We start from the raw sequence: 12,441 nt of genomic DNA on the forward strand, positions 1-12,441 counted from the left end.
GGAGGATCCAATCCCTCCCCTCCATTCCCAGCTCTGCTCTTTCCTCTCCCTGCTGCCCAATACCTCCCTGAGACCCACCCCAGGAGGATGACAGCAGCCAGACGGGAGGCGAAATGAGAGCCCTGCCTGCCTTAACCCCAGCCCAGGCAGTACCCCGAGCCCTCCTCTGGCAGGCGAAGGTGCCAGGCTGTGCCCTCTGGGGAGCCAAATCCCCTTCCCGACATCATTTCCCCAGCCCTCAGCCCCTTCAGGATGCTGCAGCAGCAGCAGCAGGGCAGGGTGGACCCAGGATGCTGCCAGGGATGGAGCGAAGCAGGGACTGGCTCCCGGCACCAGCCCACCACTTGGCACAGCCCCGAGCCTCCCGGAGCCCAGCAGAAGGGAATCCACCAGGGCTGGCTGCCAAGGCAGCCGCTGTGCCTCCCCAGGAGACTCACTCCTGGGGAATTTGTCATTTCCCTCCTAGTACAACAAAGTCTTTGAGCTCATTTGGCTAAACGAGACCATTGAGCAGTAAATTATCGGAGAGGGAAATCAAAAGCAGGTTGTGGTTGAGCAGGGGGGGAGGAGGATTAGTTAGCAGAGCCTGAGCCTCACCTCCCAGCACAAGCACTTCGAAGGCAGCCCCTGGGGCAGCTCTTAAACGGCAGCATCAGGAATCGATGCCCAGGCTCACCCTGGCACCCAGAGCTGCTCTCAAAGCCTCTCGAGTGTTTCCAAGCTGCAGGTGACAGAGGCCAGGGGCACCTGATGCTGAGCCCCAGCTGCCTCTGCCCCCCTCACCCCCACAAAGCCTCCCAGGGGCACCTGATGCTGAGCCCCAGCTGCCTCTGCCCCCCTCACCCCCACAAAGCCTCCCAGGGGCACCTGATGCTGAGCCCCAGCTGCCTCTGCCCTCCTCACCCCCACAAAGCCTCCCAGGGGCACCTGATGCTGAGCCCCAGCTGCCTCTGCCCTCCTCACCCCCACAAAGCCTCCCAGGGGCACCTGATGCTGAGCCCCAGCTGCCTCTGCCTCCCTCACCCCCACACAGCCTCCCAGACTCACAGGTTGGGTTTTCATCTTCTCCCACTGGCCAACAGATCAGGGAATGGGTTGGGGTTGGAAGAGACCTCTAAGGATCAGCCAGTGCCACCCTCCCTGCCATGGCAAGGACACCTCTCACCAGCCCAGGTTGCTTAAGGTCTCATCCAAATTGGCCTTGGACACCTCCAGGGAGAGGGCAGCCACAGCCTCCCTGGGCAGCCTGTGCCAGTGTCTGCCCACCCTCACTCTAAAGGATTTCTTCCTCCTCTCCAGCCTCCATCTCCCCTCTGCCAGCTGAAAGCCACTGCTTTGATGGGCATTGGGTGGGCACAGGATGAGGCTGGCAAAGAGAGGACTGAGAGGAGGTGCCCTCAGGCCAAGAGGCAATGGGTGGCAGTGGAGGCACAGGAGGTTCCTTGTGCACCTGAGGAAGAATCCTTTGAGAGTGGCAGAGCCCTGGAACAGGCTGCCCAGGGGGGTTGTGGAGTCTCCCTCCCCAGAGAGGTTCAAGAACCATCTGGATGTGTTCCTATGTGATCTGCTCTGGGGGGTCCTGCCCTGGCAGGGTGGGGCTGGACCAGATGAGCTTTGCAGGTCCCTCCCAGCCCCTGACATTCTGTGATTCTATGATCCTCAGTGCTCAGCAAGAGCTGCAGAGTGGAGGTCATGAGGATGGAGCTGGGACAGGCTGAGGAGCAGCTGGGTTTGAACTGGAGCAGAGGAGGTTGGCATTGGCCATCAGGAGGAAGTTCTGCACTGTGATGGTGGCCACTGGCACAGGTTGCCCAGAGGAGCTGTGGACAGCTTAATCCTGGAGATACCCAGGGCCAGGTTGGATGAGGTCTTGAGCAACCTGGGCTGGGGGAGGTGTCTCTGCCCATGGCAGGGGGTTGGCACTGGCTGCTCTTTAAGGTCTCTTCCAACTCAAACCCTTCCACAGTCCCATGAGCTCCCACACAGCAGCTCCCTGGTTTCTGCCCCACGCCCTGCCCAGCTTTCTCCTTTCAGACCTCAATGCTCCTTGCTCCTATTCCAGTCTCCAGAGCCCATCCTAAGTGGGCTGCCCAGCACAGCCCAGCTGAGCTGAGCCCATCCCACTCCTGCCCATCCATCCTCATGGCTCCCAGCTCTGCTGCTCCATGCATCTCAGCAAACCCCAAGTGAACCTCCTCTTGGTCCTGTCAACAGGAAGAGAGCAGAGAGGCCAAGAAGAGTTTGGCAGCTGGAAACCTTCTCTTAGTGTTTTCTTTATGCTGCTGACATTAAAATTCAATCCCAAAATGGCTGCAGGCTCCTAAAACGTTGCCTGGGTCAAGTCCAAGAACATCCTTAAGCCCTTTTAAGATCTGCTGAGGTGAAGCTCAAAACTCACCAGAGAAAGTGGTACCTGGGAAGGGCTCTCTGCAGGCATCCTCTGGAGATGAAGGCTGCTGGAACTCTGAGAGCTCTGGGCTGGGTGGTGAGAGAAAGGCTCTGCCCATTCTCTTCTCTGAGAGCTGTCTGGGAGCCTCAGAAGCCAGCTGAGTGCCCACTGTGCCAGAGGGACAGGATGGCATCCAGAGGGACCTGGACAAGCTGCAGAAGCAGGTCCAGGTGAACCTCATCAGGTTCCAGGAGGGTCCTGCAGCTGGGGCAGGACAATCCTCACGCTCAGCCCAGGCTGGGGGTGATGAGGTTGAGAGCAGCACTGGGGAGAAGGACTTAGGGGTGCTGGTGGGGGACAAGCTGGACAGGAGCCAGCAGTGGGCACTTGCTGGGGTCAGCTTTGGGCCCCTCACTCCAAGAAGGACACTGAGGGGCTGGAGCAAGTCCAGAGAAGGGCAGCCAAGCTGGGGAAGGGTCTGGAGAAGATGGCTGGGGAGGAGCAGCTGAGGGAGCTAGGGGTGCTCAGGCTGAAGAGGAGGCTGAGAGGAGACCTCATTGTCCTCTAGAGCTCCCCACAAGGAGGCTGAAGCCCGGAGGGGTTGGGCTCTGCTCCTCAGTATGAGGTGATAGGAGGAGAGGAAATGGCCTGGAGTTGCCCCAGGAGAGGTTCAAGTTGGCCACAAGGAACAATTTCTGCCCTGCAGTAGTGGTCAGGCACTGGGAAGAGGCTGCCAAGGGAGGTGGTGGAGACCATCCTGCTTCTCCACTCTGCTCCAGGCACCCCACTGAAGTCCACAGCCCACTGGTGGCCACCCAGTCCCTGCAGAAGCCATCGGTGCAGGCTCCCTGCAGCACACGCTGGAGCCAGATGCGCCTCCTGCAAAGCTGCTTCCTCCCATCCCTGTGCTTGTCCCTGGCCCACGCAGCCAAGGTGACATTCCAGACCCGAGGGCCCATTTCCAAGGCCTGCATGTGACTGGAGGAAGCTGCAAGTCACTGCACTGGGCAGGCACAGCCTGGGGAGATCCTCAGGTGCTCATCTGCAAGCTATAGGTGACCTGTGACAGTCCCCTCCAGCCTGAGTGAGACCCTGGTGGGTGTGGAGTCTCCTACAGCTGCAGGCTTTGGCTTCTCCACTGGGATCAACCCTCCTCAGCTCCCAGAATATCCAGGGACCTTTTCCTGCCTTCTAGATGGAGCCATGGCAGGAGAACCTTTAGCTTGTGCTGTGGCAAGTGTGAGACTCACAGCAAGAGCTCAGCTGGGAGAGGAGAAGGCACCAAAGAGACCTTAGAGCAGCCCTGCAGTGCCCGAAGGGGCTCCAGGAGTGCTGGGGAGGGATGAGAGTGGCAGGACAAGGGACAAAGGCTTTGAGCTGGGAGAAGGGAGCCTGAGAGTGGAGAGGAGGAAGGAATTGTTGAGAGTGAGGGTGGGGAGACCCTGGCACAGGTTGCCCAGGGAGGTTGTGGAGCATAGAAGCACAGGATGTGATCAGAGATTCTGTGCTTCTGAGCTCCACAACCTCCCTGGAGGTGTTCAGGACCAGGCTGGATGAGACCTTGAGCAAGCTGTGCTGGTGGGAGGGATCCCTGCCTGCAGGGCTCTGAACCTGGGGCTCCTGAGCCCCTCCCTGTGCCATGGCTCTAGGGCACACTGCTCCTGCACAGATCAGGTGCCAGGCCAGGGCAGGTTCAGCTTCTCCACCAAAAATGCAGTTTCAGTTTGCTTAGCCAAGCCAAGATCACTTCGACCTCCCCCGAGGAGAGGCAACCTCTGTGTCCTCTGCATGCTGCAGCTGCAACAGCAAAGCTCTCTGGTGCAAAACCTCCTGGCAAAGGCTGGGCTGGGAGGGGGGGAGGAAACAACCCCCAAACCAACCCCAACTCTTGGAAAACTTCCCCTGGCTCACACAGATTCCCAGTTCCTGGAGACTGAGGGAAGAGCTTTGTTAATGGCCCTCCAAAAGGAATTCACGGTGGGAGGTCAGGGAGCAGCAGAGCAGCAGCAGCAGCAGAGACCTGAGCCAGCCCCAGCCTGGAGTGGGGGAGGCAGGAAAATGTTCTCCTGCTGCTGTGGGAAGAGCAGGAACAGGAGGGCTTGAGGCTGGCAGGACTGGGGGGAGTTTGGCTCCCATCTCCAGAACCTTCCACTGCAAGCTGCAGCTGCTCCAGCTCGGAGCAGAGTTTGCAGCTCTGCCAGCACTCAGGTGGCAGGAAGGTGCAGCTGCCTCCTGCAGACCTGGGGATGCTTTCCCAGCTGGAATGTGGCTTCTTTCCCTGGGGATGCTTTCCCAGCTGGAATATGGCTTCTTCCCCTCCCCAAATGGGAGACTGGTGAACAGCTTTGTGCTGGGAGCCTGACGGGGCCAAAGCTGCTTCCCTTTGCCTCCTGCTCCTGATGGATCATTGAGACAACCAAGCAGCCTTTGCCCAACACTCCAGGCTGTGCCCACTGCCAGCACTGCCAGCAAGAGCATGGCCCAGAGGTCCCTTAGGCAGTGGCCCCTCAGCTCCATGGGCACAAAGCGGGCACAGAACAGCCCTGCTTGAGCCAGCAGCCACTGCAGCTGGGTGCAGGTTGGCACCACCTCAGTGCCCAGACCTCATTCCCCTACCCTCTATCCACGCTTCCTGAGATCAACCTCCCCAAAACCCCAGAAGAGCTCCAACAACCCAAAGCCACCAACCCCAGCCCCAGCCCCAACTTCCAACTACTTCATCTTCTACTCCAACCAGACCCAAACCTGCGAGGTAGAAACCTGCTTTGGTGGTTTTTTTTGGGGGGGGGAGGAGCTCCTTTCTCACGGACTCACTTTCTGGGTCATATAATAAGGGTCAAAGTCCTCCAGGGGTACAGCAACCAGGCCTTTGGGGATGTCCCCGTAGATGAAAGGCAAATTCTTCCCAGCCTCCAGGTCGCTGTTGGGTTTTGGTTTGCTGTCCTCATCGTCGTCCCTGTGGCTGCTGTCCTGCTTGGGGCGCTGCTTCTGCTTCTTCTTCAGCTCCGCGATGTGTTTCTCGATGTTGGCCAAGGACTCCGGAGTGAAGGGTTTAAAACTGTCGGGGCCTGGTGGTGCGAGCAGCCTCGCTGCCATCTTTTCATCCTGCAGCAGCTTCGGTCCTGGTGCTGCAGCCCTGGCAGGTCAGCTCTGCGGGGAGGAGAAAGAGCAGCGCAGGGTCAGGAGCGGCGCGGGGAGAGGGCAGCGGCGAGGGGAGAGGGCAGGGGAGAGGGGAGAGGGCAGGGGCGAGGGGAGAGGGCAGGGGCGAGGGGAGAGGGCAGCGGCGAAGGGAGAGGGCAGCGGCGAAGGGAGAGGGCAGCGGCGAAGGGAGAGGGCAGCGGCGAAGGGAGAGGGCAGCGGCGAAGGGAGAGGGCAGGGGCGAGGGCAGAGGGCAGGGGCAAGGGCAGAGGCGAAGGGAGAGGGCAGCGGCGAAGGGAGAGGGCAGCGGCGAGGGCAGAGGGCAGCGGCGAAGGGAGAGGGCAGCGGCGAGGGGAGAGGGCAGCGGCGAGGGCAGAGGGCAGCGGCGAGGGCAGAGGGCAGCGGCGAAGGGAGAGGGCAGCGGCGAGGGCAGAGGGCAGCGGCGAGGGCAGAGGGCAGCGGCGAGGGCAGAGGCGAAGGGAGAGGGCAGCGGCGAAGGGAGAGGGCAGCGGCGAAGGGAGAGGGCAGCGGCGAAGGGAGAGGGCAGCGGCGAAGGGAGAGGGCAGCGGCGAGGGGAGAGGGCAGGGGCGAGGGCAGCGGCGAGGGGAGAGGGCAGCGGCGAGGGGAGAGGGCAGCGGCACAAGGGGTTAGAGGTGGGCTTGGGTTGAGGGGCAGAGGATCGCTGAGGCTGGAGGAGGTCTTTGACGTCATGGAGTCCAACCACAATCCCTCTGGTGTGGCTACCAAACCTAACCGCCGTGGCTACCCAACCCAACCAGTGTGGTTACTCAACCAGCATGGCTACCAAACCCAACCAGCATGGCCACCCAATCAGCACAGCCACCCAAGCAACCAGCATGGCCATCCAATGCAACCACCGTGGCTACCCAACCCAACCACCGTGGCTACCAACCCAACCAGTGTGGCTACTCAACCAGCATGGCTACTAGACCCAACCAGCATGGCCACCCAACCAGCACGGCCATCCAAGTGACCAGCATGGCCATCCAATGCAACCACCATGGCTACCCAACCCCACCAGCACTGCCACCCAATCAGCACAACCACCCAAGCAACCAGCATGGCCATCCAATGCAACCACCATGGCTACCCAATCCAACCAGTGTGGCTACCAACCCAACCAGTGCAGCTACTCAGCCAGCATGGCTACCCAACCCAACCACCATGGCCATCCAACCCAACCACTGTGGCTACCAAACCAACCAGCATGGCTACCAAACTCAACCACCATAGCCACTCAACCAGCACAGCTACCAAAGCAACCAGCATGATCATCCAACCCAACCAGTGTGGCTATCAAACCAACCAGTGTGGCTACCCAACACAACCACCACAGCCACCCAACCAGCATGGCTACCAACCCAATCAGCATGGCTACCAAACCAACCAGCATGGCCATCCAACCCAACCACCATGGATACCAACTCAACAAGGATGGCTACCAAACCAAACAGCATGGATACTAACCCAACCAGCATGGCCATCCAACCCAACCAGTGTGGCTATCAAACCAACCAGAGTGGCCATCCAACCTAACCAGCATGGCTACCAACCCAACCACCATGGCCATCCAACCCAATCAGTATAGCTACCAAATCAACCAGCGCAGCCACCCAACCCAACCACCATGGCTACCAAACCCAACCACCATGGCCACCAAACCATGTCCCCAAGTGGTCAAGGCCACACATTTCTTGCACACCTCCAGGGACGAGGACTCTGCCACCTCTCTGGGCAGGCTGTGCCAGTGCCTGCCCCTGCCCATGGCAGGAGGTTGGAGCAGAGGACCCCTGAGGTCCCTTCCAGCCTGAGCCATTCCAGGACTCCAAGCAATGTGCAGCTCCCCACAACAAAGAGAAGTGGAGGATGTCCAGAGGCAGAGCTCAGAAGGCCCTCACAGGACTTCCACTGTGCAAAGCAGCAGGGCCCTTGGGCAGCATTTCCCTGCCCTCCCACCCAGCTCCTCCCCTTCCTGCCCAGCAGAACCCAAACACCTACAAACCCTCTGCAGCTTTGGTCCCTCTTGCCAAGCTCTCTCCTGGGAAGCAGCAACAAGCAGACCCTTGCATCCCTGAGCCCCTGGTACCTCCTCGAGCTTTTCACACTCCAGGAGGAGGCCAAGAGAGGAGAGGGATTACAGAAGCCCTGCACTGATGCAACAGCACTGCAGTGCTGCAAGCTGCAATGCAACCTCACCCTGCCAGGGCTTGGCCCTTCAGGGAGGAACCCAAGCACCAAGGCAGGAATGAGTGCAGGAGGAAAGGCAAAGCATCCACAGGGACAGCAGGGAAGGGATCCAAAAGCTGCATAAGGTCCCTTAAGTGAAGGGGAAAAGATCATCCTGAGGCCAGCACCAAAGCATCTGAGAAGCCTTTGGGATCTCTGGAAGAGGAAAGACTTCCCAAGCCCTTGGAAACTACAGGAGTGAACCATTACAACTCTCAGCACAGCAGAGCAGGGGCTGGGAGGGACCTCTGCAGATCATCCAGTCCAAGCCCCATGCCAAGGCCACCTGGAGAAGGTCACACAGGACCCAGGCTGGATGAGGCCTTGAATAACCTGGTCCAGTGGAGCTGTCCCTGCCTGTGGCACTCTTCCATTGTGGTTTCAGCCACCAAGGACATCTGCAGCCCTCAGCTTTGAGGACCACTCTGTGCCCACGTGGGAAGAGCTTGCAGAAGGCAGGAGGAGTGCTCACATCCAGAGGGATGAGCTGGGATGTGCTTGCCAGCCTCTGGGCACAGCCCAAAACTGAGCACCACAACTTGCTGTGGACTGCAGGGGACTCCCTCAACAACCAGCACAGGGGTGGCAGAATCCTGGTTGTGGGAATGCCTGAAGATCCCAGCCCTGGCCTCAGGGACAGGATAAGAGGCAACAGCCTCTTGGATCAGGAAAAATTTCTTCCCAGAAAGGGCTCTCAGGCTCTGGCCCAGGCTGGTGGTGGAGTCCTCATCCCAGCAGCTGCGTGGATGTGGTGCTGAGGGCTGTGGTTCAGTGGTGCTGAGCAGCAGTGGTGGGTTGTGAGCTCTGGGTGAGTGGTTGGACTGGATCCTCCCCAAGGTCTCTTCCAACCTCAACACCTTCTGTGGTTCTGTAGTGCCTGGGGCACTTCCAAAAGCCAGGACACAGCCTCCCAGAATGGCTCAGGTTGGAAGGGACCTCAGAGCTCATCTCCTCCAACCTCCCCTCCACGGGCAGGGAACCTCTCAGCCAGGCTCAGCTGCTCAGAGCCTCATCCAACATCCCTGCAGAGCCCTTCCGAGGCAGGTCAGGATTCTCCTTGCAACTGCTTCAGTGCTGCACATGGAGCTCCCAAGCTGCACCAGGAGAGCTTCCACATGGTCTCCATCTCGGCTTTTATCTGGAGATCTCCCTCCTTATGTAACTGCGGAGCACAGCCTGGGCTGGGCTCTTCACACAGCCTTGCCCAGGTACCTCTGGAGGGACACCAACAAAGGCTCAAAGAGGGGAAGGGAAGAGGCAAGACCTTGGCCACATCAGCTCTGGAAACACCACGGAAGGGTCTGCTGATGTGAAGGGAAATTTCCTTTGTTCTCTTCCTGCAGCATTTGCATTTCAGCCCCAAACTCCCCAGGTCCTGTGCAGCTCCGAGGGGCTGGGCACTAATTGAGTGGCACAGATAGAGCTGGCAGCTCTGGATTTAGAAACCAAAGTAGCTCAGGGACACAGCACGAGAGAAAGAGGGGGAAAGGGAAAAGAAGGAAAGAAATGAAGGCAGAAATGAATGCCTGGGTGGAGTCACAGCCCAGCAGCTGGAGACAGCCAACTGCTCTGCCCCAGCCTCCACCGACTGCTCCTCCTCTGCCCCAGCCACCAACAGCTGCTCCTCCTCTGCCCCTGCCACCAACAGCTGCTCCTCCTTCACCTCAGCCTCCAACAGCTGCTCCTCCTCTGCCCCAGCCTCCACCAACTGCTCCTCCTCTGCCCCAGCCACCAACAGCTGCTCCTCCTCTGCTCCAGACACCAACAGCTGCTCCTCCTCTGCCTCAGCCTCCAACAGCTGCTCCTCCTCTGCCCCAGCCACCAACTCTTCCTCTGCCCCAGTCACCAACTGCTCCTCCTCTGCCCCAGCCACCAACAGCTGCTCCTCCTCTGTCTCAGCCACCAACTCTTCCTCTGCCCCAGTACCCAACTCCTCTGCTCCAAAGAGGAATACAGAAAGGGAAGAGAATTTGCCCAGGGTCACCTGGAAATCAGTGGCCAAAGGGATGCTGCTCACAGCCACTGTGACTCTCCCCACGGGCCACCTGTACCTGCCTCCCCCTGGCTCCAACAGAAGCCTCTCCACGCCCAGAGCAGCACAGCTTTGTCCCACCAGGAGCTGTCCTGCCAGAGCTGGGTGGCTCAGTCCCTGCTCATGAGAACCACTGGTGCAGGCAATGGGAGAGTTGGTGCAGGCAGTGGGAGAGTTGGTGCAGGCAGTGGGAGAGTTGGTGCAGGCAGTGGGAGAGTTGGTGCAGGCAATGGGAGAGTTGGTGCAGGCAATGGGAGAGTTGGTGCAGGCAGTGGGAGAGTTGGTGCAGGCAGTGGGAGAGTTGGTGCAGGCAGTGGGAGAGTTGGTGCAGGCAATGGGAGAGTTGGTGCAGGCAATGGGAGAGTTGGTGCAGGCAGTGGGAGAGTTGGTGCAGGCAGTGGGAGAGTTGGTGCAGGCAGTGGGAGAGTTGGTGCAGGAAATGGCAGAGTTGGTGCAGGCAGTGGGAGAGTTGGTGCAGGTAATTCTCCTCGGAGGGGAGCAGAGGGCTCCAGGATGCATCCCACAGGGAACTCAGCTGCCTGCCTGGGGCAGAGCTGTCACTGGGCAACTCCCCAGGCTGGTAGGACCCTCTGGTCCTTGTCCAGCACTGCTGATGCTGGTTGGAAGTGCTGAGGCTTGAGCACAGAAGTCCAAAAGCAGACAAAAAGGACTTGGGAAGGTCTTGGAGTGATTTGAGCACCAGAAAGGCTTTCCTCAGTCCCTTCAGCATGGCATGGCTCAGGTTGGGAGGGACCTCAGAGAGGAGACTTTAGGCAGCCAGGACCTTGTCCCAGGCACCTGGAGCCTGCTGCACAGAAGCTTCTGGGGCCACATTGGGGATTGTCCCACAGGTCCCTCCTCAAAGACTTCCCAGCAGGAGGAAATGCTGTGCAAGGATGCTCAGGAAGGTTCCCAGCAGTCCATTTGCTGGCACATTATGAAATGTCCTAATCAATTATTCAAGCTGTTTGTCAAAATGAATTAAAAATGCACTTTTGAGGCAATATCTTTGCTTTAATACAGTTCCTCAGTTATTAATTTGCAAGATGCAGTCACTCCCAGCTTGTCTCCCAGTTGCTCCAAGAGAGAGCCCTTGGACATGAGGGGAGGCTGAGGGAGCTGGGGGGGGGGGCAGCCTGGAGGAGAGGAGGCTCAGGGCAGAGCTCATTGCTGTCTGCAGCTACCTTAAGGGAAGCTGGAGCCAGGTGGGCTGGAGCAGCCCTGCTGTGGGGATAGGTTGGGGGGAGCTGGAGGGGCTCAGCCTGGAGAGGAGAAGGCTCCAGGGGGACCTCAGAGCTGCCTGCCTGTGCCTGAAGGGATCCTGAAGGAAGGCTGCAGAAGGACTCAGCATGAGGAGGTCTGAGCCAGGCCAAGGGGGAATGGTTTGGAGCTGAGGCAGAGCAGGGTGAGAGTGGAGCTGAGGAAGAAGTTCTGCAGCAAGAGAGTGGTGAGAGCCTGGCACAGGCTGCCCAGGGAGGCTGTGGCTGCCTCCTGCCTGGGAGATGCTCAGGGCTAGGGTGGATGAGGCCTCAAGCAGCTGAGTTTAGCTGAGAGAAGTCCCTGCCCACGGCAGGAGGACAGAGTGGATCAGCTCTGAGCTCCTTCCCAACTTGAGCCATTCTATGATCTCTTCTTATCATGCAGACAAAAATCTCTCTCCCTGCATGCCAGCTACTCCCAGCTGGCCTCACACTGCCCTCCTGCCCCTGGTCTCTCAGACAGTCAATGAAAAGTTCACCTCCTGCTGGAAGCATCCCTGGAAGAGCAACTTTTGGTGTCCAACCTCACCTTCCCAGGGTACTTTCCCACCCAGGTGCAACACAGCTGAAGGACCTGTGAGTCACTGCAGCCACATCACAGCACTAAGGCTGATGAAACCCACACATGGCCTAAGGGTCAGGACCCAGCTCTGAACCTTCACAACCCTTTTCCCAAGCTCCTCTAGTTAAGAGTTGGCTCCTCTGAAGCAGTCTGAGGCTTAATGATTTTGAGCAGACACCTCTTAGACTTCCACAGACCCTCTGGGAGTTCACCAGGCCTGGAAATAAAGGCACTTTTTTATCATTCCTGACTTCAAAAGAACAATTTTCTCACCTAGCATTAGTTATAAAACAATTTAGTTTATGCCTGGCCATGCCCTCAGCCACGAGGAGAAAATGAGTGAAGGTGAAGCTCTGGGGACAGCTACAGAAGCTTTTGGTGTGGGGAGCTCCAATTGCTGTTTTCCAAGCAGCCTTCCTCAAAACCCAATGCCAGAATCACCATTTCTGAGACCAAGGAGAGGTAAATACTGCAGAGTTGGCCCCAAGAAGCAGCAGGAGCTTCTGATCCCAAGCAAGCAGCAGGAGTGTCTGATCCCAAGCAAGCAGCAGGAGTGTCTGATCCCAAGCAAGCAGCAGGAGTGTCTGATCCCAAGCAAGCAGCAGGAGTGTCTGATCCCAAGCAAGCAGCAGGAGTGTCTGATCCCAAGCAAGCAGCATCTCCCCCCTCAGAGTCACAGCATGGCTCAGGTTGGAAAGGACCTCAGAGCTCATCTGCTCCAACTCCCCCCCACAGGCAGGGACACCTCAGCTAGGCTCAGCTGCTCAAGATCTCTTCCAGCCTGGCCTTGAGCACCTCCAGGGAGAAGGCAGCC

General features: G+C 58.8%; 1 protein-coding gene across 3 annotated transcripts in view; it reads right to left on the minus strand.

Annotated features, from left to right (window-relative positions):
• The window catches only part of SCN8A (sodium voltage-gated channel alpha subunit 8), a 69,532-nt gene that overhangs the window by 52,422 nt on the left and 4,669 nt on the right, over positions 1-12,441 (minus strand). For all 3 annotated transcript variants that reach the window (XM_064141577.1, XM_064141575.1, XM_064141576.1), the window contains exon 2: positions 5,204-5,539. In XM_064141577.1, coding sequence (XP_063997647.1) covers positions 5,204-5,485 — 282 coding nt within the window. In that variant the 5' untranslated portion in view covers positions 5,486-5,539. The remainder of the gene's footprint in view (positions 1-5,203; positions 5,540-12,441) is intronic.

Source organism: Pogoniulus pusillus, unplaced genomic scaffold (genome assembly GCF_015220805.1).
Source record: "Pogoniulus pusillus isolate bPogPus1 unplaced genomic scaffold, bPogPus1.pri scaffold_58_arrow_ctg1, whole genome shotgun sequence".
Taxonomy (NCBI): Eukaryota; Metazoa; Chordata; class Aves; order Piciformes; family Lybiidae; genus Pogoniulus; species Pogoniulus pusillus.